The sequence below is a fragment of the Anser anser genome, assembly GCF_964211835.1.
Source record: "Anser anser genome assembly, chromosome: 1".
Taxonomy (NCBI): domain Eukaryota; kingdom Metazoa; phylum Chordata; class Aves; order Anseriformes; family Anatidae; genus Anser; species Anser anser.
Genome location: NC_139720.1, coordinates 126,341,738 through 126,367,255, shown reverse-complemented (window position 1 = coordinate 126,367,255; position 25,518 = coordinate 126,341,738). Strand labels below are relative to the sequence as shown.

At 36.9% G+C, this 25,518-nt stretch overlaps 1 protein-coding gene across 3 annotated transcripts in view; it reads right to left on the bottom strand.

Moving 5' to 3' along the window:
* Window positions 1–555: 555 nt before the first annotated feature.
* APOO (apolipoprotein O) overlaps window positions 556–25,518 on the bottom strand; it is a 31,898-nt gene continuing 6,935 nt past the window's right edge. For all 3 annotated transcript variants that reach the window (XM_083836034.1, XM_083836032.1, XM_083836033.1), the window contains exons 4-9: window positions 22,566–22,620; window positions 21,465–21,560; window positions 18,636–18,727; window positions 12,538–12,645; window positions 3,686–3,781; window positions 556–873 (exon numbers count right to left, since the gene is read on the bottom strand). In XM_083836034.1, the coding sequence (XP_083692160.1) occupies window positions 3,713–3,781; window positions 12,538–12,645; window positions 18,636–18,727; window positions 21,465–21,560; window positions 22,566–22,620 (420 nt within the window). In that variant the 3' untranslated portion in view covers window positions 556–873; window positions 3,686–3,712. The remainder of the gene's footprint in view (window positions 874–3,685; window positions 3,782–12,537; window positions 12,646–18,635; window positions 18,728–21,464; window positions 21,561–22,565; window positions 22,621–25,518) is intronic.

Genomic DNA, 25,518 nt, shown 5'->3' with positions numbered 1-25,518 from the left:
CTTCTGAAGCATCACCAAGACAGATTAGTGGAAACAGCAACAAATGATGAAAGGGCTTTATTGTGCAAAGATTTCAAAATGCTGGAAATCCTTTTATATTTCCCTTCGCCTCGCTTTTTCTCCCCTCCCCTAGCCAGGAATGAGGAAACAGCCAAGTTATTCTATAGCTGGTTCCCACCACTGCCACGTTCTGATTCCCATCGAGCTGTGCATTCAAGCAAAAACAAGGACAAACGTTAACAGCTCCATTCCCATCCATCTGCTAGACAGGAGCTCACAGATGCTTCATTATATACCTCCACTGGCACTGATGAGGCAGAAGATTTGTATAGAAAGGAGGGGGAGACTCAGACAAAACACAAGATTCATTGTAATTGTTCTCATTCGTAATTCTATTAGCTAACATTAACCAAAACATCATGCTATTTTAAGCTTTTCCTCACTGTTAAAAATACAGGCATTGTCAACAACATCTCAAGAACCTTTCATACACTGTATAAAGGTCACACACATGACTTTAAAGAAGATGGGAAGAGGAAAAGAAATCATGACCGGTTTATGCAACTGGATTTTTATTTTACATATAAATAATAACAAGACCAAAGAATTTTGAGACTTGCTACTTGCAGTGCTGTTCCTGCAATGGGACAAGCATGGCAAACTTGAGTCCCACCGCAGAACTGAGGATTTGGGTATCGAGACTGACCCAAATGTAATGTCCTTTCACAGGTTCCATTCCAGAAGCCCAAGCAGCACACTCTCAATCTTTCCTGAGAGGGAAGGCAGATTAGTCACATTCAAAATCAAAATGGATTCAGATGGTTTTCCTCTTTTTCTTGGGAAATTGTTGCTTACATCTGTATTTTTGTTCACCTAAATAATAAAAAAAAAGGGACAGGTAAGGGGGAAAGGGAGAGAGAAAGCAGAATTATGGTATCATAGGCCTTTTCTTTCCATAAGTGCAACTACAACTTTTTGCTTTGATATTGTAGGTTGATCAAAACCTATTTCAGGAACACTCAGTACAGATTTAATTCTAGTACAGAGATTTCAATATTCATATTATTGACAGTACATCACTGTCTGCTCTAGAGAACTTGATTCCTGTAGTTGAGCTGTATAGAAATAGAAAAGAGAAAGAACACTTCACAGCAACAAAACCCCAACTGGAGTCTTTTGTAATAAATCAACTTTCTCAGATGGAATTCTTTTTAATTCCCACCAAGTGCATTTTTTTAATCTCACTTTCTCTGGTATAAATCTAGGGTAATTCAATGGGAACAAATGGAATTAGATAAAAAAACCTGAACAGGGTGAAAGTGACATATGCCATGGAAAAACACAAGCTTGTGTCACTTTCATGAAACTCTTCAGTACAACAGCTGGGTAAAATTAAACCTTGCTTCTCCTATGAAGGGATGTAGCTTGAGCTGTAGTTTGCATATAATTATTAACTACAAACATGCACTAAAGGAGGTGCAATGCTCCTGTTTTTTGGAACGGAGAAATACGTTACTGCTTCCAAGAAAAGCCGATTTTGTGCTTGGCTGACAATTCACAATTCAAGGAACCACGCTGGGGCAAATCCTTATGAGGAAAGTGCGATTGTGTTTATTTTAGTAACCAGATTCAACTAGGAGCATTGACAACGGTTTAAAATACAGTGAGACTTTCATGACTGATCTCATGCAGAATAAACAAACATGTCTTTTCAAAGATCACAGCAGTGGCCCAACCTTTGGGATCACTCAAATCCAGCAAAACATCTGGACTTGCGTATGGAGTTAAATAACTAGGTTTGATTTCAAGCAGAAGGAACAAATTGCCACCCCCACAGAACAGATGGAAATTGATACTGAATTGAACTTTCACCATCTGGTTGCTCTAGGTCAAAAATCTAGTGGTTTTGTTTATGTATCTCCTCCAGAAACAACATGAGGCAAAGCAAGTAGATTTCAAAATCAGCAGCACCCAGATACTTTAAACATCTGAGTAATCTTAACTCTTTAAAAAGAAAGACAATAGAGCATCTGAGACAGCAGCCACTAAAAAGCATTCCTCAAAATTTATGTTCATGCGGTAAGAAATGCTGAAAGAAAATAAAAGCTATTTATGGGTTTCCGTTTGTACTGAACCTCGGTATTTGTACAGTGTCCCACATAAATAAAGAAAAATTCAATTTTCCTGACTTTTTAATTATTTAGTAGCTCTACCCTAACTCACCAGCAGCACAATATTTTAGTGAGTTTCAGAGAAGCTTTCCTCCCACTTGGTTTTCCTGAATATCTTTACTCAAAACAAGACTGTTCTTCCTATTTTCATGTATTTATATTTTATGTGGCTATTGTATAAAATACTAGCAAAATGTATTTAGAGACTTCACATTCTGGAGGAAAACTAATTCCTACATCTGAAGGAAAAACTAAGGTACTCAGTAAATCAGCCACTCAAATACCTTTGCACTTATGAGAACTAGCTATAGCAATTAAAAATACATGAATGGAAACAACATTAGAAACTAGTTTTATTGTTAAAGCTGGCTGTGTAATGGTAGAACGCTGCTGCTCAGCAGATGTCTGCACTTCATCACATCTGCATAACATTTGTGACTGGTGGTGACGCATGGAAGAAAAAATTGGTACAGTTTTCTAAATTTGGACTCTATTTACACAGTTGTCAGTTAGGGAAAAAATAATTTTACTGGTAAATGGAACACTGAACAAAAAATAATGAAGTCTCTACAATGCTAGAATCATTTTCTGATGAAAAATAATTCTTAGCATAACATGAAAGTAATACAGGACAAAAACAAGCAACTACAAAACATGTTCAGAAAAGATATCCTTAACGTTTGTTCTCTGAGAAGATAACAATCTGATGTTTTGTCCTAAATGTTGTCCAATTACATTACTGTTTGTGACAAGCCTCAGACACACAGCTATTTTTGTCCTACGAATTAGAACTACTTTTAGAAGCTAGAAGAGTTTTGTTTTTTTTTTTTCTTATTTTCCTTAGCTATCACGGGACTTGCATGAGTTTAGAAAGCAACTCAGTAGCAAAGTCAGACCAGAACTGGAGTCTCAGCTCTAGTTTCTAGCTCAGAGAACTGGGAAACGCTACCCCTTTTCCTCCATCACTAGTTCCCAACTGATGAAGCATGTCTCATTAGTGAGGCGCATCAACACGAAAGGTCAGGCACATCATGGACTGTTACAAACTGTAAAATGTGGCTGTACCCTGACATTGACAAAACTTTAGTGAAAATGTAAGAGCAGGGAAGAGGTTCCTCTCCCCTCCTTCACACCTGCACAGCCATGACGAAGAAGGCGAAGAGATTTTTGGTTTTGGTACAGGAGGCAGAAATGGGAAGAGAAGAAAAAAAAACCAAACTAACAATGTATTAAAAAGGCCTTGTTAAAAGAATTCATAACCCATCGAGGACACATTTACATTTACTTTCTATACTCTAAAGAAGAAGAATTTAGATAATTTAACTTAAGCACTGTTAAGAAGAATGCATATTCTGGACAAATGTGAAGTTTAATAAAAACAAAATAGAAATTGTTACCTCTCTTCCCCATTTCATCAATATGAAGAAGATAACTACAAGTCAAACCTAATGTTCAGCTTTTCCAGGTTATTTTGCTGCTGCAGCTATATACTATTACCAGTCTTTAGCCTTTACCTGTTTGATGGCAAGTGATTTGGTGTTCTACTTCGGGGCTCGCTCTTCATTTGAAGCAGCATGGATGTCCTGGGGCTTGTCACCCTCTGCATCACCCTTGAGGCGGCAAAAACAATCCATGATTAGTATTTTTGCTACAACAGCAGACCTTTTAAAAAGATGAAACAAAAACTTCTTGCAAAATCAAGTGGTTGATGAGGCTAATTCATTATGATATACCCCAAAAACGATCTCTCAAACTGTTTCTAGGATTTTAGTCTTCCTGTAGTTAGCTCAGCAATTAAAGGATTTGAAAGAACAAGTAGTTCAACAGAAATGCTTTAATTGACTCATTTTTGCCTGCATTAATAAGAGAGGATGAATTCCCACAGAGTGGTTGCTATTTTGCATTCTTTGAATTCTGTGTGGATTTATACAATAGGCCGCTTTCAGCACATATCCTTTGAAAGACTGTCCTTACACTTTCTCTGAAATAAATGATAGAAATCAAAGAATGAAGAGAGGCTTGTTAGAGCATCTGGTCTATCTATTTGCCAAGTATGCTATAACGAACACTCTCTTCGTTATGGTTTTAAATAGATATCAATAAAGAAAATACTTAAAGGGCCACACACACGGCTAGGGGACTGAAGCACATGACATACAGGACAGAGACCTGGGTCTGTTCAGCCTGGAGAAGACCAGACAAAGGGGGAATCTAACTGCTATCCACCCTTACTTAATGAGTATTTGCATATTTGGAAGAGCCAGGCTCTTCTCAGAGGTTCACAGCAGAACACAGTTGTAGTATGGCAAATTTCTGCTAGATATAAGGAAAAAAAATATCACTGCACTGATCACACACAGGAGCAGGTCACCCAGAGAGGCTAGTGAATCTCCACCCTTGGAGATTTGATCGGACAAGACCTGAGCCACCACATCTGTCTTCAAAGCTGGCTCTGCTTTGAACATGGGGATGGATGAAATGACTGGAGGTTGCACCCAACCTCAATTATTCTTACGTTCGAAACATGAACTTTGTGCTTTCTTTTTATTCTAAAAAACAGATTTTTACCAATATGCCTTAAATAAATGTGATGGAAAATATACCAAAAGAATCCAGAAGAGATTGGAAAACAAAAAAAAAATTACAGGATGGTTTGAAATTACACTCCAGTACACATTAAGCACTATGGTAAAGGCACTGAGTCTATGAGACTATATATATTTATGGTCATATGGTGTGTGTGTGTGTATATATATATATACACACATATATATATATATATGTATATATATATATATACACACACACACACACGAGACCAGTATATGCTGTGCTGGATATATGGATCCAATACACCAAGATTCAATTATGGAGATAATTCTTGAAGTTCTTATTCAAAATATGTCTAGCAAGATCTTAAATAGCTAACCCCTTCTTAAAAAAATAATTCTTTTGATCACTATCCTGGATATTTCATAGCAAATGAAATCATATCCATGAAGCACACCCATTTCAAAGTAATGACCTACTCCGTAATCCTCCCAGTACAGGAACTTACAAATTACGACATTTTACAACTCACAATGAACAATCTGACTCATGATGCCTCATCTCAGGGATTACTCAATTCTGAACAAAAGAACTAAAAATATGCTGTTCACAGAGGGGCTCTGTGTTCTTCCACTTGCTTGTCTTGACTTGTGGAAAAAAAAAAATTACCACCACCTAGGTAAGGTATTTCATCCTAAAAAAACAAACAAACAGACCAAGACAACTAGCAATAAAACCTATGGGAAAACAGGGGTTTTGCTCAGTTCCTTAGTATTTGTGAGACTGGTAGGTCTCATCACAGGGCTTGTCTTTGCTGATCCATCAGCCTGAGTTCTGGGCTCAAATCAGCCCGCTGCTCACACACAAACTCATCTGCTCAATTAACAATTAAGAAGGTCTTTTAACTCCATCTGCTGTACGTGCCCACTACATCAACACAGAGTGAGCGAGACTGATAAAGCAGTAATATGGGTAGCCAGAAAAAGAAGTCCTTTGAGGTGGCAAGGGAAGGGAACACACCTAATTTAACAAAGTGTCAAAGTCCTCAAGTCACACCCAAAACAAATCAGAAGCAAAAAACGTGCCTAGATCAACGACCCGAAAGACCGCCTCCCCCGTGGCATTCTCATCGTCAGAAGCAGGCGCGTATTCAAGACACAGTCCTTCTACTTTCTGCCGGAACACAGCCACTTGGTAACGCATCTGGGTGGACAGAGTTCACGCGTCAGAGCCGTACCCCGCAGCAGGAGTGGAAACGTTTTGCATTCTTACGCAACTGCGAGCTTCAGCTCAACGGTGACTGGTAACAAATCTCCGTAACACATTCATAAAGTCTTCAAGGCGCTGGGATTCCACAGGATTAAGAAAAAATCATTATTTGAAATCCAAGATAATACTGGAATTAAGGGGACTGTACACAACGCTCTTTATAAAGCTTTAATACGTAAGTGATTAAAAAAAATGTCAGCTTAGCTCACTGTGTCTAACAGACATGGATCGAGACCTAAACTTTAAACAAACTTCAAAAAAAAAATTATTTCTATCCAATTTTACTTACGTATGAAAAAAACAGTCCAAAAGGAACTTAGCCAGCATTTTTGTTTGGTTGTTTTTTTAATTAGACTTTCTCCTTACATTACAGCCTACTCTGATGCAAAAGTCAGTTTCTGTTGCTCCCTCTGAACGGGAGCAAGCAGATGGCTGGGCCCCTTTACAGCGGCACCTAACCACAGAAATTATAACCCTAAGGAGAGGCATACGTGTCTCTTATGTCTATGGAAAACTCTTAAAAGGTAGAGTCTGGCCACCAGAAAAGAACAACAGTTACAAAAGAAAAAACAAAGCATTCAGGCTCACAGATTAATAATTTACCCTTTCTTCTGTCTCTTTTGTTTGCAATGTACTGCTTAGAATAAAGATAACATCACTGTTTAACCTTATTCATCCTCTTCTAGTCAAAGACAACATGTTCTCAGTTTTGTAATTTTAGTTGAGGTTGAAATTTACTCTCTTAGAAATATGGAATGCTTGAAAAATATTACCGTGTTTTAAGTTGCTCTGAAAAGCACAACTTTATGTAGGGTGGATTCTTCCTTTCCCACCTCTTTAACACTTAAATTCATCACCACCCAAACTAACAGGTAATAACTTTTACAAGTTTTACTCTGTTGTTGTTCTTAGTACCAAAAGCGAGTGTGCGTGACACCATTTTCTGTCCACAGTAGATGTTTATCATTTAGATCAGATGACCAAACTTTTGCTGTTTATCTATCTATCTATATATATCAGCCACTCGTGTTGTATTTTAAAAGATACTCAAAAGACAATTTAGGTCTGCTATGATCACAGTTTATGCTGTTCACAGTAAAGCTACCCAGTCAAGACGCCGACACCACAACTTCCACTTTCATCATTTCCTTATGGCAAGTACAGGAAACAAGCCCACTGAGGCCGAGCAGTCTTTGCACTTGGAAGCACTCTGTCACCAGCAGATACTTAATAAAATACCCAAACAGCTGTGCTTAACTAAGCGTGTGTACATACATACCTACATAAGTACTTACATCATGTATACGCAGAGAGTATTGGTAAATCACAGGTGGTTTCTACCAACAGATCAGGAATGAAAACCAAACAATAAGCTGTAAGAGTTTCTTTTTTTTTCTGAAGTTGTTTAAACAACCACGTGACAGGCAACAAAGGAAGAAATACAGTAAGAAGCAGTCTTCTGCAAGATCTTATTACTCATTGGAAGAAAGTGGGGAAGAGCACGCAAAGAAATGAACAGGGACTGAAAAAAGGGGATGTTTTTAGAGCTCTAGCGCTGTTCTGCCACTTTGGTAAAAACAATGGGTGCCTGATTCAGTGTCACGGCAAGAGGAAGAATCCAAAATAGCTGAAAATACAGCAAAACACTGATTAGTGTAAAGAAAAGACAGAGCTGACCGAAGAGAATGCTTTTTCGATGTGTTTCAGTATGTTTTAGCTCACTGGCTGGAGCAAAACCTGGGTCTAAGCGAGTTGGTATCAGAACACAAGCCTTTGTCACTTGAAGATGAAACCACTGTAGTACAAGAGCTGACAACCCTACAGTACAGTACAAATGACAGAAGTATAGAGACCAGAGGCAGAAGAGGAAGGGCAGGAAGGCTGCATTTCACAACGGTAATCATCAAATGAGCTGACTGACAAACAAACAACTTACAAGTCATCTGTATTAAACCGCTGCTCTGAAATACTGATGCCGAAGCACTTTTCTGTAAACAAATTATAATCTGTTATACATAAAACTACAGTCCTTAAAGTTATGCTGCTGCACAAAAATCTTCCAGCTGCTATGGTCAGTCCAGCCCTCTGACCTAACAGCAGGTATTAAAGCTGAGAAACGCAGCGAGAATTAAAAAGAGATCGTGCGGGGGGAAAAAAAGAAGCTGCAATTCTCTGGCTTAACAGTTCAGCTAGCACTATAAGGCAAAGGTAGAAGAAAAGAAGAGTAGAGAAAGATCTTGCATGACGTTATTGGGCAGAGGGAACAGTTATTCACACAAACTAGCTGAAGCCACTGCAGGGTATGAGCCTTCATAATTGCAAAACCCCTGTAATGAAAGTTTGATGCTGCCTAAGACTACTCGAAAGGGTTTCAAACACTAGACATCATGCTTAAAAACTGTTCAAAGGCATAGATATGATGCTTTACAAATTTTGCAAACTAGGATAAACAAGGTTCAAAGGACGTATCTTCCACTTCACTATCACTTTTCCTGAAGACTCACAACCTGGCAATATAAATTTTAACAGTAATTCCACTGATTTTTGTGGAATTATTTCTTGTGTGTAAATATGACTCAGGTAAGCAAAAAATTTTCAGAAGATAAAACCCTTAAAATACACCTGGCCTATCAACAAGCTGGTTACATTTCTTATACCATCTTCTCTTTTGGGAGGAAGAAGTAGTAAAGTTGTCCACTTTACATCAAGGTAATGTATACAGAAGCTAAATAACTACTCCTGCCATCCCTTATTAGGAAAAGATCTCATCCTTCTGTAAATAAAAAATGTGGACACAGATTGTCACTTATGATACCTGCATAGTTTTACCAGAGAACTTTCATCCTGACAACTACTTCCTACAACGAGCTGGCTTCAGAATACTAGACATCTATACTGTAAATAGTGTATTCACAACTTTACAGACTGACTTGCCGTATGGAGGGGCTCCAGCCAGTGTTTCAAAATGTTGCAGCAGAAGATCCTGGAATTCATCTTTCTTGGCAGAACTTAGATTTGAGTTGATGATGACCTCAGTTTGGCATAGCTTTTTGCCTCATAAAACCTTCAGAAAATTAACGTACTGCATCTATTTTAATGACCTACTGCTGCACAAACATGAAGTTATTTGCAGCTGTGGTACCTATGACTATCAAACAAATTATGAGCAGCGTAACAAATTATCACAAGCCAAGAAGAGCCACCCATATATTGTTTGACTATTTGCAGGGATCCTTTGTGTAGCAACAGGAAAATGCTAGAGCAGATGACACAAAACCAAAAAATAACATCTTTTGCTCTGGCGTGGTTTCACGAGCTGGGTTACAACTGCCGTAACAACTCAAGAGTAACGTTTGTATTTGCCTTTCTAGTTAAGAAATCTAGGTGCCTACTATGGCAATAAGGAACAAATATACCAAACCAACATGATTCTTTCACCAGGCTGTCAAATTAGGGCAGAAGTCCTACAACCTATCCCAGAAAGCTTTGCCAACTTTAGTACATGAGAGTTAGAAGTATTTATTTTTCTTCCTTGGCATTTCTATGCCAGTAAAAGCTTCAATAAAAACGCAATAACAAAAATCCTCTTGCTGGAATAGTTGATGCTGATGAGCTGAATCTTATCAGCTATATGAACAGGAAGTACTTTTTTGCACTAGTGTAACACAGCATTAGAGATAGACTGAAAATGTTTTTCTTGGGTAGACTTCCTCTCTCACTGTAGTGGCACGCTGGGGCTTGTACATACAAAAAAAGGAGAGGCTTTCATTATTAAGTGTGACTGACCACATCCTGGTAGAACAGCACTGCACGGTCTTTAATAAAACAAACAAACAAGCAAAATCTCCCTCTCCCTTCCCCCACAAAACCAAAACACCTTCTCAGCCACATACTTTATACTGTTTCATAAACTCAGACCAAAGGAAATTTCACAGCAGACTTCTCCCATCAGAAATACTTTTCACTCCAGAGACTTCCGAACTGCTGTTTGGCTTCTCTAGAAGTCACAGAGACAAAAGCCTCTCTTTAACAACTTCAGAGGACTAAAAAAAAAAAAAAAAAAAAAAAAAAAAGAGGCTGCATACTTCAGTGGTAAGCGATCACTGAACTCCTGAAATGCAGGAAATTTCACCCAATTCATATTGCTTCTTCACTTCAGTCACTTTTTTTTTTTTTTAATCTTGCCTAATTCACCAAGTTAACTGTCAATAGTTAACATCTGATTGGTTAGATGAACTTTAGAAGGAAACTGTTCAATGGCATTTCAATTGTTTGTCCAAATAACATTTTGGCATCTAAAGGGTGTGATTTAAAGATTCTGCAAGGAGGAAGAGAAAGAGCTGTGTTTACTTAGTGGTCTCTCCAATTTCACATGCCCTTTGTTTTTCTGCTGAAGTAGCAAGTGCTTGAATAAACCTTATAGTAAGATAAAAGCTTCAAAAGTTTTCGCCTTCCAATAACAATCATGTGTTTCCTTTTGAAAGCCTAGGACACAATAAAATAAAAAGCTCAGCTAAACCTTATTGATGCTGTCTGTTTATCTTTCTGAAATATTTTAATATTTTAATGTTGCTTATTTTTTGGAGACATTTTTTGACAGCCTAGGTTTTACGAAAGGTACAGGATGATTAAATAACCTTTGTTTATTCACAAAATTACACAAGTACATTTACTCAAATGCCTAGAGGACAATACAGGGCGAGTATCCCCTGATGAAAGTCTCCACCAGTATTCAACTGGTGACCATTCTCATAAGATTCAGCAACTGATAGGACATGTGAACATTTCCCCCATCCTGTTTGTTTGGAACTATTCCCACACTTAGACCCACCCAGGGAACTCCAGGGTTCCATCCCTGCAACCTCAAGTGCAATTGCCTCCCCAAAGCATCTCCCCCTCGGTGGCTACCCTTCTTGTTTCTTACACCTCTGTGGGTTGCAAATACCTTGTTCTGGTCAGACAGGACTTCTGGTTTCCAGCAACCCAGAACACCACCATTAAAGCCATACACCATTGTCAACCTAGGATGAGCTGTTAAAAGTTCTGAGCTAGGGCTCAATCATGAGGTCCACAATGAAACACCAAGGTTTTCTGCTGGTTCAAAGTTGTTTTCAAACCACCTTTTACTTCTGCTTTGCTGCCTTAAACAACTAAAATAAGAGATGGGAAGCAGTCTGCTGCTAAGGCAGCAATTTGTATCAACAGAAGAAGCTTAGAACAAGCTTTTTGCTTAGAAATCAGGAATTAAATACGTAGCAAGTCTCGCAGTGGATTTAAAACCACTGAAGCTTTATGTTATATTTCTGAATTTTTACTTCTTCACTTAAAAAAATCCCTGAAAACCTTATCGGCTCTCCCTCAAATATATTTTATCAACACACACAATTCTTCAGCCTCGTACACTCCAATTCACTGAGCCATCTACATATATTTCTTAGAAGTCAGTTTGCTTATCTGTATCAGAGAGGTACAACTACTGAGACAGCTTGTTCCTGTGGGATAATGGAAATGTCTAGCAGATAAAAAACCAAAACATCATTAAGATAATTAACTGCAGAAGCTTCAGACAAGTTATAAATTATGACCTAGACATTATATAGTATAATGTTCATTAAAGCAAGTTCATTTTTAACGTTCATTAAAACATGTCTTCACAAGTCAATGCTAATCTTCAGCAAGTATCATTAACCAATCATATTGCATTAATATTGAAACTTGCTAGTATTTTGTAGAATGTGAAATTCCTAATTCATTAGAAGCAGCAAAATAGAATCTTATTTATTTTTTTCCCCACAGTATTTATGAATAGTTGCTCTAGCATAATTATGGCACTGCATTCTGCTCTACTAGACATTAGTATCGAGTCACAACACGTAGCATTTTATAGAAGTAAACAATCATAGATGAAGGATTTTAGGTTTGTTTAATTCACTGCTGTTGTATATGATGTTTGACCACCTCTACAGGCAAAGTATCAATTTAGCATTCAAAAAGGCAAGAAATCTTATCATATCACTGACGCTTTGCAGGGGGACTAGGGAAAGCTGCTCTGTAGAGGAAATAAGGAGAGCTGCTCCATTCTAAAACTAAAAATAACCATGCAAGACATTCACTTAGCTGTATTACCAATGTTAATTCAAAAATGCTGTTTTAGAGAAACTTCAGTGCTTGCCAAATTCTTGACTACAAAGCTATTACATTAGCATTTGCTCTGTCATCAGATGCAGGAACCTCTAAAGCAAGGCAGCAGTCTGACACATTACTTTTTATCATAACACAAAATAGTAATATCAGACTAAAAAAAAGCAACTTGTACAATAACATTCATCTTTATTTTCTGTTCTAACTAATAAATTGACTATGTGAATGTTAACCTGACCATTAGAACAATGTTTAACAAATGGATATATAGCAAGCAGAAACTTTCAACAATGACTGTACTCAGTACTGCATCAGGACACAGATTGATTCAAAGGAAACTTGATTTTTATTGGCATTCTTCCAGATTTTCTCCTAATCCAGAAATCAAGTTCCTCCGACTTCTTACCTTATCATTTTTTTTCCCAGATTTCTTCTTCTTAGGATTATCCTTCCAAAGAGATTCTACGGCAATATATCCCTGAAGACTCCAGTCATACAGGTGTGTACCAGCAACCTTTGAAACAAAATAATTACAAAGCATGAACTTAATAATCTGAGAAAGATTGTTCATGTGGAAGAAATCTCAGAATCCAAGATCCTTAACATCTTCCCACTTAAGCTCAATGTGTACAGCGTTAATTAACATATTGGGAAAAAAATGACACATAAGGAATAAGAAAAGCCAACCTGCTAAAAAACTGTTTGAAGACTACATGAAATATATCTGTATAAAAGATTGGGATTATGCTGCATGGAAACAATTCTGGATTTTACAATCTTAGCATTCTATGTTCAATAGATTTAATATATGCAAATTGTTTCTTAATTTGACCAAACCTGCTTTAAAGAAAAAATATCCCTACTTAGTTTGTCACTCTTTTGCAGTTTTACAGTTTTCACTGTTTTGACAGAACAATAGGAGTACTCCTTTGTTTCTTTTTATTTGCAATTTAGAAGAAAGACCTGATTTGCAGATAGATGGCTATAATAAATAAGTAGCTGTCAAAGTTCAAAACTGAAGACATAAGAAAGACAGTGTTTGCTATATTACACCAACAGATAATTTTATGACAGGAAAAATCCCTAAGTCTAATAAAAGAACATCTCCTGCCCCTTTGCATCATACGCAACCACAATATTCATAGCATTTGTAGATCCATAGCATTCTAACACCTAAGAGCAGTAGGGTTTTACAGCTCCAGACTCATGTCAGTCTGAAGGATTAATTTTCAGATTAACATCTGTTTCCTTACCCCAAAAAAATCGGAAGTAAAAATGGACAATTTGCCCAACTAGACAGACATTAAACTAAAAAACAAACATGGTATCAAGAAATAACCCAATCTCCAAGAGGGGACAAAGCTGGAAAACTACAAGAACAGGGCAAGCGTAAGTGATTTTTCTCCTTACGTTTCTTCCCGTCTCCAACAATTTGCTGCTCATAGATTTCCTTAGCCGGAGGCGATTTCTATACGTATAATCATGCCCAGTGAATTTCTCTCCTATGAACTCACCCTGTCTCCTAATAAGCACCACGTAACTTTTTTAGATCCAAAACAACTTTTTTGGATCCAAAACATCATGTGCTGAGGAATTCTACCACTTGGCACGTACCATGCAAAGCACCACTTCCCTTTGTCTGAACAAAAATTAACTACAACAGTTGTGCACCATCACCACAACAGATGTACTTCTGGGCAAGCCACGTTACCACCTTTATATACTGCAGCTCACACAACACATTTTCAAACCATACTGAGACCTCTAGCTTTGTAACATGATTTTTACTGCTGCGTTAGATTTTAGGTAGAGTGCAAATACAATCCTGCCCATTTACAAACTGCAAACAAGGACAACTAGTTTGCAGTAGATTAAAGATCGTAGAGTGCTTTTTAGATAGCAGTTAAAACTCCACTCAGATCAGTAAGAAAGGATTTTAGGTACATATCAGACCAGCTTACGTCCACAAACGCACAAGATTGTTGCATTCAAAGCCCAACGGCTTTGGCTTTATGCAGCATCAGCGTGACCTTCTACTGTTACACTAAAATCACACATTCACCAACCATCAGGCAACAGACATCAACATCTCAGCAACAAACCCCTCGTTCCTTAATTTGTATCATTTCATAGAGAAATTCAGACGATCTCAACAGTCAGCCACATCTGCACACACTTTACTAAAGATGCTATTTAATAATGAACGTAGTTAGAATCGAAACAAACAAAAAAAAACAGAAACCCAAACGCAAATCAGCAACTACATTTCTGAGTCACAACTAAATCCAAGATGTAGGATGTTTTAAATACCAAGAGCAAGCCTATTTGTAACCACCTTTGACAGATACAATTATCTTTTGATTTTAAAGTTTGTACGATGCACTGAGTTTTCCCTATATTTGAAGGTGATAAAGGTCATCAGAAAAAAAGGCACACCAACTGCTCTGGAAATGAACGTGTTAAACCTCCAAAATCCCTCAATGGAGGCTTTACAGTTATAAATATTTATTTTCTTGTTCAGTATTCAGGAGCGTTCACTCTCAAGTACTTTAACTAACTACTTCTGAAAACCTATGGCTTAGCTGGAAGGACAGTGCGATCAGTGGTGCAAGCAGTGCAAAGCTACCAGGACTGGAAAGTGACTACTATAAACAAACAAAAAACAAATGAAGGCCAGCGGGTTGTTTTGTTTTGTTTGTTTTTGATTTTTGTTTTGGTCTGCAATGTCATTGAGGCTATCAACATAAAATGAGAAACAACAGGTATCCATAAGCCATCTCATGTTCCTGCTTTAAAACACTCTCAATCTTAACAGTACAATTTAAATATATTCTAATTATAGGACTCACATGATCAAGTCAAGTATGAATTATCCTAAATGAGAAACTGGCCCTTCACATTGCTGGAGCAAAGTAGCTACATCATAAGGTAGGGAAACTCACAAAGTTTATTCTGCTCTGGTCAACCACTGCTCCAACACTGTACACGCCCCCCAGGAGGCTGGACCCACGCACAGGTTCACAGTTCACATGGGGTTGAGAAATACAGTTCTAGAGAGATTGTAAGCTGCAAGTTACAGGGTCAGCAGGAACATATCCAAGACATTTTTGATAACCACCTGATGCATACTCTCACAAACAAGACACTGGAGGTTGTGTATTGTATCTTATACCTTTTGTATGTCACACACCTCTCTTCCCCATGGAGCAGTTTAAGAGGAAATAGTCAGGTACTGCAGTTGCCGCTACAGTTCTTGTGAGTGACAGTACCGACCAGAAAAAGTAAAGGCACAGGAACAATCCAAACCGTTCATTCAACTGTTCCAAGTATTCATTTGAACACTAATACAAAGAGTTCCTTTCAAAAGAGGGACATGCTTTTCCATACAGTCATCTGGAATTCTGAGTTTCTGGAAGATAATTTCTAGCTTGCTTATGTTAAATTAGCACATGCTAAAATACCACCTCTGCTTAGTGCAACACTGTAAGAAAGTTTGTATGCTAAAATGTGAACAAACAAGTTCAAAAGTCAAATTAAGCGGTTCTCAGCATGGACTCTGAAATAGTTTGAAAATGACCTTAGGCCACGAATACCCATATTAGATACTGCTGTGGTGGCATCAGCAGTTCTTAAGGCCAAATGTACCTGCGAACAAGCTTCCATCTTCTACTCCACACAAGGTAGTTAAGTATATAATATCGAATATTCGGTATGCTGTACATCAAGATTATCAAGCAGAATTACAGTCAGCAATTCCTTACCAAAACTGTATGCTGAGAAACTAAATTAAGAATCTGCTGTCTTTTCCACATTTATATTGCTAACAAAGTTGTCAATAGTACAATTTTAAATGCCTTTCATTCTGCAGCGAACATGGACTCCGTGACCCCAACTCTTTCTTTTCAATCCTTAGTTCCTGTAATTGTGTCATGCTCTCGGTTGTGTCACTACAGCTGTTTATGCCTTAGAGACTAAACTGGACGAGGGAAGAGATGTACGTTCAAAAGAAATACAAATATAATTGATTTTGTTGTCAAAGAAACAAACTTCTGTATTAGGAGGTTTTTATTTTTCAAGAAGCAAGCATAAAACACATGCTGCTTTATGGAACTCCTAATACCAAAGAAAAAATAATAATTCTAATGATAAAGAGACTGATTTAAGTAACTTCATAATGGGAAAGTTTTCCAGATGGAAAATAAACCACAGTTAATACAAAACATTTTGAAATTTATTATGATTAGCTGGAACGCAATGTGGTTCCAAAACACTAGTTAAAGTTCCACTACAACAAAATAAACATTAGTATTAAATTCAGTCCCCTTACCACAGAAACAGTCTGACCGTTTGTTCAAAGTTATACAAATGAAAGTAATGCTAGCAGTGATGAAATAAACCCCTTACAAATTTATGATTTGCTAGAATGATTATGAAAGGATGGAAAAAATCAAAAATCAAAATAAAAAACACCTAGTCCGTGCATTTCTTTCATTTCCAGTTAGAGAAACAATGTCTGAAAACTACATATGGCCAACACTGAGCTCTGTTGCTATGACTTCATTAACAACTTAGACATTTTAGCCAAAGAAAAAAAGACTTCTTCCAGACAGATATATCACATGTTGTACCTCAACTGCAAGTGTACTGTGTTTATTTCCAATGGAAAATGATTAGTAAAGGTGGGAAGGAAAAAAGTATGGCCAAATCCAAAAGTTTACCAAATGAAGGGAACAATTCCATTGCAAATGAAAATCAGTGAAGTAATCAAACGTAGAAGAAAAAAATATAAAAAGCAAATAAAAAAACTTAAAACATATGTTGCAGAATACTTCCTATAGTGTTCTATTAACTTGGCACATAAACTTTGTACTGCAGACCTCTTTCTTACACTTACAGGTCTTTTTTTCAAATGCTACTAAGCATTTCAAAATAATTACTAGAGAAGAAAGTATTTCTGATTCCAGATTAAGGCATAAAAATAGTAGATAGTAAGACGTGGTATGCTTAAATGTTGCTTGTTGAAGAAAAGAAAAGCATGTGTGAGGTTAGAGGAACCAAAACAGTATCTAAGATATCACTCTTTCCACAGAAGTTTCCAAGCTCTTGCATCTATTGCCCTGACCAAGTCAACAAAGCTAAATGCACTCCAATCAAGTTCCAGGCTCAGGGTCTCTCACTGGATTTTTTGTTATGGTTGAACTAAGAACCATGAATTGATCAAAGTGCAATCATACACTTCAAAGTTATGGTAAAATAAACATGGCATTGTGAAGCTGTTAGTAACAGATCCGTAGTTAAGACTGAATTAAGCTTCTCTAAAAACAATAACATCAGTTTGATCACCGTTTAATCATTTCCCAATTCACTGTTCAGAAGACAAACAGAATTTCAAATTTCCCAACAGAAATGTCTAAGCTTCTTAAATTTTAATGTTTTCTTTTTCCCCTGCCAGTTGTATAATTTTCACTCCCCGAGGACAAGCCACTCTGTATTTAGAGCATCTGAATTCTGGGTGCATCAGTAACAAATTCCTAACAAAAATACCTGAGGGTATCACTGTGCTGTAAAAGTTCAAACACAGCATTTTTAACTCTCCCTAAGCCTTTCAAACCTTTCAGGTTTCAAAGAACACCATATGTTCTTGAGAACATCATGTTTTCTTCCTGACATCTCCGCATCATACACAGGCCATCTGTAAGCCAATTTATCAAAGCCCCAAATAAAAAGCATTTTTGATACACTAAAGTATGTGCACTTTGAGTGGTTAAAAGCTGGATTTGAAAAAGAGTATGTTGTAGAACTGAAAAATCTCAGTCAGCACAGTTAAGAGTGCATGGACGGCAAGTCACATGAAATGACATCAACAGGGACTTTAAGTAATTGTCTGGTCACTTCAGTTCTTTCTTTCACAGGAAAGGTGCTGTAACCGGAAGATAGCACGACATGTACGTGCATGAAACAGCAAATGCAACAACAGAAAAGGCATCCAGTAAGCAGCAGAATTCTCACCCCATTCCAGAATGTGCATATAACCTTTCTTAAAACTATCCAATAAAACACAGAAAAACTAATTAATGATGCTTATCTCAAAATGTTGTTCCTATGATTTCTCTGTAGAACCTCCTTTTAATTTTTTTCTTTAAGCCCTTTTACTCCTTTTGCTCTCAAGACATTTCAGGTGTCCTTAGTATTGTAACTGAACATGCAAATTGTACATACTAAGCATTATTTAATTTATTATTACTTGAGGTTCAAGATTCAGAAAGGAGATTATGTACCTCATACTGAAAATTCTACACAGATTTTAAAAAACACTTTACTAAAAGAAATGGAATACCCAACTTCCACTCAGTCTGGACTACATGTTCTTTTGTGAAAAAACTATTATCTTGTTAAGTGTCAAGCACGCAGACGGGACTTTTAAGAAAATGGATTACCAGTTAATTTGAAGCAACAATCAAAATAAAAGACACTTTTCCAAAACAAAAAGGTATAGTCACTGACCTTTGCAACAGCAACCGCTTGCTGAGGATAATACATGGAAGCACCAATACCCATGAAGCCTGCAGGATACACCAACTTCTTTATTTTTGAGCCTGTTTCACAACAAAAAATATGTTGTTAGAATATATGTTAACTGAGACAACTGAGTGGCCCTACTCAACTTTTACTTATAAGCAGCACGATTTAATTTTTTTTAATATAGAGCTTAGCATATTTTTTTTAGATACAGTTTAGCTGGTTTCATGATAAACATTATTATGCTGATAAAAGTAACCTTTTTACAAAATCATCAACATCTTTCCACAGTGACAATTTACTTTACAACTATATTTTCTATAATAATACATAATTTATTTTGGTACTAAATAATGAAGTAAAAGTCACAGTTCAGAAATGTTTAAGAGAATTATACCAACTGATACACTTTTCTAAACCAAAATGAAAAACTGAGGCAAAGAAAGGTTAGGTCAGCATTCTTTCAATACATTAAGCAGAACAAGAAAAGTTCTGCTACAAAGTTTGTAAATTACTTTGACTCACAAGTATTGATACTTCCACGACTACTACTTACAATTATGCTGTATTCCTGCTACTCAATCCCCAGGTAAATTTTGAATATTTTAATCATTTTGAACTCGCTATTCAATTATATACAAGTCTAAAATGATCTAACTGCCTAAAAAGTTCATCCTTTATTATGCTTGGCCACAGGTTACATATCCTGGTTGGCCAGTGACACTGTATTACGGAATCAGTTACAGGGCACCCTGCAGTTTATCAAGGCAAAAAAGAGATATAGATGGGAGCCGGTATAGGAGCAAAATAAGCAGTAAAGCAGAAAAAAGGGAAATGGGGTCACAGAGCAGACATACAGGGGTCAGGATGCAGTATTTCTGTTCCTCAAAGAACAGCCTGTTCTATATGCAAAGCCATATATGCTAATAGGGAGAGAATGGACTTTGAAGCAGAAATGTATATCCAAAGTGTTTCTACAACACATGCTCATAATGAGATGAGGAACTGAATGGTAAAGAAGAGGGACTTTCAGAAAGTGGTGTTTCTGTCTCATGAAGAGGAAACTTGGTACCAGTTAGCTATAAGAAAGCACAGAAAAGGCAAGTTTAATTGTGTCTTTACTGCCAGAAAAATTATGCTTTTGTTGTAATACCTGAGAACAAGAAAATCTTCCTTAGTGATAGTGCTTCAGAATGTGCCTACAGTATTACTTTAGGAATAAATGTAATAGTTGTAAACAGTGTTTTCCATCAGCCTGCTACCTGCTGGAGACATCCATTAGAAGAAAGTTCAGGAATACTCCCATATCTGTCCAGTGCTACTCACCAAGATTAGAGCTAACTACATTCAACAGCATTTTAAATGAAGCATTTTAAACCAAGCACAATGACTCTACTCCAAATACAGTACTTTCTCCCTAGCAGGCAGCAGTATCTTCAAGTGTTGTGGTTAGACCTGGAAGATTTGATCTGCATCTTCCAAGAGGACAATTTTTAGAGTGAGAGCAAGTAAGGGTGAAGGGGAGGAAGGGGGAGAAAAAAAGAAAAAAAAAAGTTTGGTTCTAACTTTCTGTAGCATCAAAAATAAGAGGCATTTTCTTTTACAGCTTGAATTACTTCTTGAGATAACAGTATTTTTGAACTACAGCCAGACAAAAATTAACAGATTAGGGCTTCAGTCCTAAAAGATTCACAGCTCAGATACTTGTTCAATAAAGGTTTTTTTTTTGTTGTTGTTAAATTTAGGACTCTCTAATCTTTCAGATTCAGCCCTAAGATGGCTATTTTTTCCCCATAATTTTGCTGCAGTCATAAAAGCTGGAAACTGATTTCAGCCATAACCACATAACTCAAGAAATGGGAGTCTGAAGAGAAAGAATGTCAAGTGTTAGAAGTTAGAGATGTTAAGAGACCTTGATCTTCATTCAAAATCATATGCTAGGAAAAACGTGCTTTGTTTGAATATTTTCAGGATTGCATATATTCACACAATGTTTTCCATTTCTGAATACCAAGCACACACTTTCTTCAACACATATGGAGCCCACTAAGATGTATTTTTAACCAAAGCATGTCTTCCCTAGTATTTAAGTTCTGCAAATCCACAGTTCCTTTATCTACAAGCATTCTTCTTGTTACTTCATTTCACTGTATTACGAATATATCACTACAAATACAAAATATTCTTCATAATTAACATTTCTTAAAATAACTTTTATTTCTGTGAAAGATAAACATATTAGCTTCTTCAGCCAGTGTTATGAAATTAGCTGTATCACATTTCTATGTCACAAAATGTGGATACGTCTATAGTACACCCACAGTTCACAAGCATTTCCCTAGATATCACCATATGCAGGAACTCTCTGCCTGCACACACAATACTTTGAAGGATCTTGAACATACAACTAATTGTACATGCATCGTCATTCAGAAACCTCTGTGTTTCACCATAATTTATTCCTCTGTAGTTTTCTACAGTACATATGTGATCAATAACTTCATAAATTAAAAAGATTTTTAGGCTAAAAAAAATCATTTCCCACTTTTGTTATAATAAGCTAGAACTGAGAAAGATCAAAGACTAGATTCCAGTAACAAATACAGTATTCATAAACAATAATTAATGGTTATTGCACACCTTTTACATTATACCTTCTGTATAATTGGAGGAACACTGTAGAAACATGCTCATACAGTTAAGTCAGATCTCATGTGTCACATTTAAAAATTAGTAACAACAACAACAACAAAACCACAAATAAGTGATTTATCCCAAATTAAACCATAAGCAGTTCAAAAGGTTCCCACTTACCTCTAGCAAGAAACAATCCAAGAATTCCAGCAAAACCTATCACACCAAGCCTTGGATAAAATCCATCAGGGGGATTTTGCAGAAATTCACAACCCTCTGAAAAGAAGTCAGAACACAGTGCATTAATGTAATGTGAAAGTGTTTTTATGATAAGAAATCATCAATACATGCTGGCGACTGTTACTAAACATAAAGAGTTATCAAAACACATTTAACTATCATGCACACTTCAGATCTGCTGGCAGAAAATTCAAAGCCTTTGAGATCTTCTCTAGTGACAAATGAATGAAACTGAACATCGTATTGTATTTACCAATTTTCACAGAAGATTTTGCCTTTGCTCCTGGGCCATTTGTTTTGCTTTGCTCTTTTGAATCTCGATTTTATCTTTTTCAAATTAGTGATAAAAACCCTTGCAAAATGGATTCTTGCATTTACGTGTTAACAAGAATTAGTTTCAGTGAAACACTGTACGAAAAACAAACCACAGAACAAAGGAAAGACACAGCAAAAACAAAGCTCACTTCAAGATGGGAATCTGATGGGGGAATGGTAAACTATGGAAAACCTTCCATTAAGGGAGTTCAAAAGACTGAAAGTACTAAATTCAGGGATATAGAGGTGCAGTACCTGAAATAAGGTCTAAATAGCATCCATGTTCAGTCCTGGTGAACTTAACTATGAAAGGATGCTCCCAAAACAGAAATCAACAAAAGTTATTTTGAATTAATTCAAAATTCTTAGGAGATCCAAAGTAAACCAACATGAAGTACAATTTAGTTACTGGGCTGAGTCACACAAACACTAATAAATTATGCTTGGTTTTGGCTGGGAATAATTTGTCAGAACCTTTTTCCTTCTTCTTATGGTCTGTCATTTTAAATGGCATTGGCTGCGATAGATGCAGGCCTCACATTTTAATTGTTTAGAAGAGGAATGATCTAGAAAGGAAATTTAATTTGATATACAGTGCGCAGAAAAATAGTCTCAAATGGAACAAGAAAACATACAGAATGATGCATAACGAAATTCCCTTTTAAGAGAAGATAGAGTACAGTCCTGCATTTTAAATAGCTAGTTAAGAAAACTAAACTGATTTACCTCTACCACGCTCAACAGCTTTTTCTAACTGGGGCTTAGCTTTGGCATAAAGATCCTAAAAAAAAGAAAAGAAAACAAGGGTAAATGGATATCAATTAAGTAAATTAACTGCAGATTTTCACTGACCTGACCTAAAAAAAAGAGGAATAAAAAAATTTGGGGTCCCTAAGATAGCCTCCAGGTTAAGCTAACCATAATGCATTTGTAGGTTTGGGCCTGTAAAACCTAGCTGCAGTTACTTCTGTCAAAAGAAGAAATAAAACTGTGAGTTGTTTTATACTAATACACAAAAACAATGAAGAAACTGAGGAAAAACAGAACAACTTTGCAGTTCCAATTTTACCCATCTCAACAAAGCTAACTCTGTTTATTCCCACTTCCCCCATACACTTACAGGACTACGTTTGCTCAACATTACATTTTCTGTAACATATGTTTTTCTCAAAGTAGTGTTTGGACAGAGATCAAGTATAATACCTCAAAACACGGAAGTCTGCTTCAATATTTTATTGAGTTCCTGAACAAGTAACTGAATTTTGGGATTTCCTCAGATTTTTCAGTTTATTTAATTATTGCAAAAAAATACTTGAGTTAATGCAAAGGAGGCAAGTACGACACTGCAACAAACTCGTTCCTAGCTCTTCACAGGGGGTACATGACTCATTTGGCAAGGTGCTACACTACCCTTTCCAAGGAACTGTATCTAACAAAAACGTATTTCTGAAGTGACTTGGAAAAAGAGATGCCCCTACACTACCCAAAATAAATCAGATGGCACTGCTTCAACTCCACAAGATTTTTCTTGGGCTGAAATATGCAGGATATAACAGATATGCAGATTTAACATACACATGCAGAATTTACCTCACTTTTTATCAAATCAGAAAAAAAAGAGTAAAAGCAATCTTGCTAATTGTTATTTTGATAATAATCCTTTAGAGGTTAGACAGTGTAAGACTGTCCATTGATTAGGGAACAAATTCGTCAACGTGTATGCCCAAAACTAAAGAGAATGGTCTTGCAATATCACTTGAGCTGCATCTGTGAAGAAATAAAAGCAGTTGTCTGAGATACTGCACATGGATATCATCTTTAGAAGAACTTTCGTTTCCTCATTGCCAATAGTGACCTAACAAAAATGTGATGAAAAAAAAAAGAAGCATTAGCATGTGACACACAACAGAACCTTAAACAGGTGTTGGTCTTACTAAAAAAAATTTTTAAAAAATAGGGGAAAAAAAAAGTCAACTCAGAGACAACTAAAACGTGATTTTTTTTAGCATAGGTAGGGGGAGGGTAAAAACCAAAATGATCTCTGACTACAGTTAAGCAAGCATGATGACCCCAAGCCTATACAGGTTGCATGTTCTCTTCATAAAATGAGTCAGTAAACCACTGCCAGGAAATGGTTTGTTGTGTGTAAGCAGAAGAGAACATCTTATGAGACAAAAATAAATAAGTCAAATAGGAGGACAACAGGTCAGCGAGACATACGCAGTGCTCAGGGCTTACCTGCAATCAGTCCAATGGGGAAACTAAACTTGTCTCAAATCTCCTTCCCAGTTACAGTTACCACAGGCAACCAAACAGAACCCATGCATTTAGGAGGTCTAACTAAACTGTAGAAAATTCCCCTTCCCCTTCAAAACTGAAGTCAGTGCTTCTGCTGATTATGGCACTTTAGAAACATGTAACCAGACTGAATAACCCTGAATATTTCCGCAAAAAAGTTTCGGAACTGTTAGTACCAAAACACAGAACTCCTAAGCAAAGGACACCCTGATCTGAACATCTTGAATGTCTGTACAGAGCAGGAAGAACAATTTGCAGCTTAAGAGGACTCAGGACAGCCACTGTGCAAAGTGGAGCATCACCTCAAGCTGTCAAGAGGCAACCAGATGACAAGGATGCCCTTGCTTCAGAAGTAAGCTCCAACATTCACCGGGTCAGGAGAGAGCAAGAAAGCCACGATACAACTCACTGCTCTAATTCTAGACCTTGATTACAAAGATCCTGGTTATCCTCTGTGCTCCAAAGACTACTTTTGTATTTAACGACTGTTTATTATCAACATGATACCTAATAAAAATATAGAAGAAGTTTTTGGGTTAAGACCTAGAGGTCAGGTTTGCCACTGAATAGCAGCTAGAGTTTTCCCTCTTCTGGAGAGTCATGTTCCTTCTCTCAACATTCCAGTTCAGCAAATACTGATTGATTTATTTTTTTTTCTCCAAAATCGTGATGTATCACAGTTGAAGTGAGGACAACTCAGTATCGTTGCCCTCAAAACACACTGCTTGAAATTTTACGGTACTCTCTGTGAGCATGCAAAATGCAAGTTTAACCACTCTCCTGTCTTCCTGTACAGTCACAGGACTGTACCAAATCCAGGTTTCCCACTTCTTGTGACACTGTCAACTTTCAAGATATAGGAGTGGATGCTACCACTGCCTCTTTTAGACTTTTTTTTCCCCTGATTGAAGTTACTGCTGGTTGTGGTTTGTTTTTGTTTGTGTTTTTTTTAAGAAATAAATTCTACACAGAATGTGTTCAGCACAGCAAGAAAAGCTAAGGTATAGGGGTGAAGGACATACAACGTCAGGACACTTGGATTTAGATGCGAGTAACATACCAAAGAGCACAACCCTAACAAACTGGCAACTATGAAATTTGCACACAGAAATGGAATTGTAGGCAGCTAGTGAACTATACAAAACAAAACGTTCAGGTGCTGGTTTTGAAGCTGATACTCTGACTTCATATCAGCCCAAATCCCAGTAGTACCAGTTATGGGCCTGGGCACAAGTTCTTAAATAAGTGCTTTTACTAGCCAGCCTTAAGGCCTGCTACACAAGGGTTACTTTGACTCTGCGTGATTAATGTTTGTGTGCTTAATATTTTAGGTACTTAAACGTTTTTTGTCAAAAAGTTTCTAACATCTAGTTATCATTGA